This window comes from Lepisma saccharinum, chromosome 14 (assembly GCF_977018435.1).
Source record: "Lepisma saccharinum chromosome 14, izLepSacc3.1, whole genome shotgun sequence".
Classification (NCBI taxonomy): domain Eukaryota; kingdom Metazoa; phylum Arthropoda; class Insecta; order Zygentoma; family Lepismatidae; genus Lepisma; species Lepisma saccharinum.
The window spans coordinates 74,641,023-74,645,973 of NC_139242.1; the positions used below are offsets into that span (position 1 = coordinate 74,641,023).

The 4,951-nt window shown below is 40.9% G+C and overlaps 1 protein-coding gene across 1 annotated transcript; it reads left to right on the forward strand.

The window, feature by feature from the left end:
- The first annotated feature begins 2,192 nt into the window (after positions 1–2,192).
- On the forward strand, positions 2,193–3,377 carry LOC145998412 (somatostatin receptor type 2-like). The gene has a single exon (XM_083134819.1). The coding sequence runs from the start codon at positions 2,193–2,195 to the stop codon at positions 3,375–3,377; it is 1,185 nt and encodes a 394-aa protein (XP_082990945.1).
- Positions 3,378–4,951: the final 1,574 nt, after the last annotated feature.

Sequence of the window (4,951 nt, forward strand, 5' to 3'; positions counted from 1 at the left end):
AATCCGTTTCCAGACAGGAACAACAATGGTCCAATTGTTGATTCAATCTACATAACTCATATTTGTTTGCCATGCCATTTCGTTAGTACTGAATTTTTAAGTCCCGGGATCGGAAACATTGTTGCGCGACAAAAGGCTTGAATGAAATGTCCCCCCCTCCCCAATCTTCTCGTAACGGCCGATTGTTGTCCGACCCATTTACCGAATTTTACGGTGCCGTGGTTCGTAGGGACAACTTTATAGTGGCCATGACGCAATCAATAATGGGATCTTTGTATGCATTAACTAGCAGACGAAACAACGGCGAGATTGCTTGCACGCAACACGATAACTCCCTCGACCGTATTTCGGTGTTATCGAACGGCGGGAAGTGGAGCTGTGTAGGCAGTGTTTGCAACCCTGCTCACGAAGAAGTAACTAAATTCAGGCGTTTTCCGCACTTACTCGAAAACCGCGCACCGGATTTTGAAGGAAAACTATAAGAAGACACCTAGCCAAGTGAGAACTGCTTTAAAACTTAACCCAGAATCTCGTAGATACACCGGAGATATGAAATTGCTGTAGATCATTAATGGGAAGATAAGATGTAGTATCCCACTTCACGAACTCTCCCTCAGAGTGTCTGGACATAAAGCACGGCGCAAGGAAACTTTTCGCACTGCATTTGCCAGGACTCTTACTCACACAACGTTCCTTATGCCATAGGCTACGGAATCAGTTTAACAATATCTCAAATTAAATAGATATATTCAACTCTTTTCGCCAACGTACAAGACATTGTGCAAAGTAATTGATGCTACTAAAACTGAGCTCTCTAATCTTGAAACTGTTCTTTAATTTAATGGTAAAACGCGTGTCTAACTCTAATGCATGTCACGTCCATGTCATGGGGCTCCATATGCGATCCACCTGTCATTGTCCGTACATCGCTCAAAGTAACCGTGTCACAGTTACTTCGGTAAACAAGTAACAGTTACAGTACCTTTGCTCAAAAGTAACTGAGTTACTGTGGCCGAGGTAGAATAACTTCGCTCAAAAAGTACCTCATTTACAGTTACTAATTTTGCAAAGGAACCGAAAGTAATTTTTATTTTTTTTTTATTCCGAATTAGCTACAACTCATAGAACCTGTTGCATGTATAAACAGCAAGTAAGCAGTTTTTCATTCACTGACCATCCATCTTCCAAAACAATCCAGAAATAACATTAATTTATATGAAATTATAATAAACCTCATATTAAAATATCACGACATTAAAATTCAGTGTTAGCCTTTAAAGTTGAAAAAATACGTGACGTCAAACATTTGCTCCTAACAATTTTATGGATGTCAAGATTAACATCTGAGCACATTTTAATTGTGTTAATAACTGTTGAAACGTACAGAAAAGTTAATGTATTTTCGTCATTCGTTACAGGTAAAACTGATTTACAATTAAACATTTCACAGTTACTGCTAAAGTAACTTACTTGTAAATGAGTTAACTCGTTACTTGCAAGTTATGATTCTTGAACGTTTTATCAGATTATCTCATCATTGTGATGGTCCAAAAAGGAAAGAAAGATACCTAAACTAACTATAGGTTTTTGAAGAGTATAGAAAAAACATAGCCCTCTTCTAAAGCTTCTCAAGGTTGTGGCACTCTCCATCACAAAAGATCTCTGACCTGTGTAACAACAATTTAGCAAACAATCTGGCTGTGCATGCCAGGTCGCGCCCTAAATATCCGTCCGTACGCATGCGATCCATTGATAAGAGACGACTGAGCGTGTCCTCCGGTATCGATTTTGGCGTCACGATGGGTCGGTTTGCAACACTTGAAGGCGGCGGCACGCAAGATGCCCGGTCCGAGACTACATGGCTAGTCTGCGAGTCTGGTTTGTGTGTTGTGTTCTACTTCGGGACCAACAGAATAGCATTTTCTTTTAGTTGCAATCATGGTGTTCTTCAGAGGAGTTAAACATTCGTTCGTCGGTTGCGAGGGTTGATCTGCGTCGCTGGGGAGTTTGAGAGGGTGAGGTATTGATCGGCTTACGCAGTTCTTCAGTTTGGTCTCCGTACAACGAATGGAGATCCATGTGTCCGTATTACGCAGTTCGCTTCTGGTGGATAAGTGTCCCTTTGCGAGTGAGTAGCTTCGAGAAGAGAAATTGACTTTGGAAAGTGCATGCGTGTGAGTAACTGATCAGCCATGACTGAGAACAAGGTGGTGTATTTTGTTGCGCAGACGATACTGGATGTTATATTTTTCACGGGTTTGTTCCTCAACGCTTCGGTGATCTTCGTGCTACTCTGTAGCAGATCTCCGGCGAAGCAAAGGGCCAGCAGGTCCTACATGGTCCACTTCTCGGTGGCTAATCTGTGTTTTCTCCTGGGAGTCCCACTGTTCGTGATCAGGCTTCGATTCTCGTCCTTCTGGCCAGCGAGCATGGTCGTGTGCAAGCTGGACAACGGCCTCTACAGCGTCATCCCCTTCACCATCGCTGCCTTCCTAGCCATCCTGAGCATCAACCAGTACTTGGAAGTGTGCCGACCAATGACAGCAAAGCGCTGGAAGACGTCATCGCTCTTCGACACAGTGTCTTTACTCGTGTGGTGTATCTCTGGGATCCTCATGACCCCGCTGTTCCTGTACACGGATATGAGATCGAACGCAGCCGGTTCCATCTTCTGCGTCGTAGAGTGGCCCGACGTGGGGCTACTGAGCGGAGAAACAGCATCCGTTCTGTTCCGCTTCATCCTCGGGTTTGCCATCCCGATACCCATCTGCATCGTCTTCATCGTCGTCACCATCCGGCACCTGCAGTTCCACCCGGAGGAAGCCCGCCTGCACGACTGGAACAACACCAAGCTGGTGCTGGTGTATCTGGTGGCGTACGTGGTCTGCTGGTGGCCGCACTGGGTGTACCACCTCATCCACTTCTCCGAGTATCTAGATAATTATCTCCCGACACACGTCATGGTCACTCTCTGGATTGTCTCGGAGAGCATGATCTACACGAATTCCGCACTGTGCCCCCTACTGTACGCTTACATCAGCGACGACTTCAAGCGGAGCTTTCTGGAAGCTTGCGCCTGCTGCTGCAGGTCAAGGTTGAAGATCGTCAGAGAGGAGGATGGAGCGATCAGCCAGCAGATGTCCCAGAGGGAGAGCTACGAGCTGAAGAGCTCCCTGGAAACGCCATCGAGAGACCAGCTCAGCCAGACGGACACCTTCCAAGACTTGGGTCCGAACACTTACTTTCAGAACGGCTCCATCGTCGGGCATTCGGACTCCATCACCCAAACGGCATCTCAGGAATTTGTCACCTCGGAAACTCAAACCGCGGAAGAGGAGGAGAAGAAGAAGAAAGATTGTACCGAGACTGAGTTGTAAATTCAGTGTCAATATGTTCGGGTTCCCTGTGAAAGAACCGTACGTTAAGTGTGGTGCTTTTCTGTGATATGCTTTTTCCTACTCCTTGAGAAGCGCTTAATATCACTGCACAAAAGTCAATCCAAAGACAACATTTGCAGTGTACATGATTTTACAACCATTTTTACATTTTATTTCAACTATATTCAAAACTATAACAGTTTACAGCGAGAAATTCAAGATTAGCTTGTTATATCAATACTATCTTTCAATATTTATGCAAAGAAATTTGTAAATCACTATAGCTATAAATTCCAACTTCACTATTTACTGCAAAGAAGGCAGTTTATTATTTGTGCTATGAATCTCATCTTTAATAATATTTACGACAAAGAAGGCAGATTTTACTTGTGATATGGATATCGTCTTCAACATTTACAGCAAAGAAGACAGTTTTCGCTTGTGTTGTGAACTTAATCTTCAGCATTTACAGCAAAGAAGTAAGTTCTTCACTTGTGATATTAATTTCATTGTCAATATAAGCAGGTAATAACTTATTCATCACTTTCATAGCAAAAGAAAACAGTTATATTTCTTGTGCTATCAATTAAATCTTCAATATTTACAGCAAAGAAGACATTTCTTCACATGTGATATTAAAATATAAGCAGATAACTTAATATTGACAGTTTAGAGTTCAAGAATCCCTTTATTCGAGTGTGATATCAGTCGCATCATTACACGTTGTCTACACGGTAACATTGAAGTTGTTAAATGGCCTGATTAATATTTTTTGGTGGATAAAATATTTCATGAATTTTGTGACAAATCAGTACCTTTCATTATTCTGATATTCCATCATCATATAATCAATATAGCTACCAAGTCTTGGTTCATATTAAGTATTGTTGAAAGTATAATGCATGTTCGATTAAATTCTGAAAATAATGTTTCTGGTAATTGTTGTGACAAAGTTGATGTTCTGATTTTCCTGCACAACAGTAACATTTTGCATAGACTCGTTGGGTCATGCATTTAATACGAAACTTCCGTTTTGATTTGCCTAAACTAAACCAAACACGCGCTACTACTGTATTTTTATAATTGATACACTTTTTTGCAGATATACTTTGTAATACATTTTGTTATTATACATTTTATATTTGGACAAATGAAGAAATTTAGAATACAGCTTATGAACATATTTTTATGTTTTTAATTTTAAGATTGTACTTGTGATGTTTTAGTAGAGTTGTCTTCGCTAATTGGTATCATTTACACACACACACACACACAATCACAAATACACAAAGATATATAATGATTGATTTACTGATTTGCTTTATTTCACTTCGCTTCTCTGCAACATTTTGTTAATCGCAAAGATGAGGATGAAAGATGCAGTGAAATTGATGAAGGGACGTTCACAAAGAACAATCATGCCCATGCCTGGATTCGAACCCGGCGTTTATGTATACGTCTATGTATGTGCGTATATATATATACATATATATATATATATATATATATATATATATATATATATATACACACACAGAGAGAACGCAGTGTTGGGAGGAGATGGGATGTCTATT

Coding starts and splice junctions, on each gene's coding strand:
- LOC145998412 (XM_083134819.1), top strand. CDS start 2,193: ATGACTGAGAACAAGGTGGTGTATTTTGTTGCGCAGACGATACTGGAT.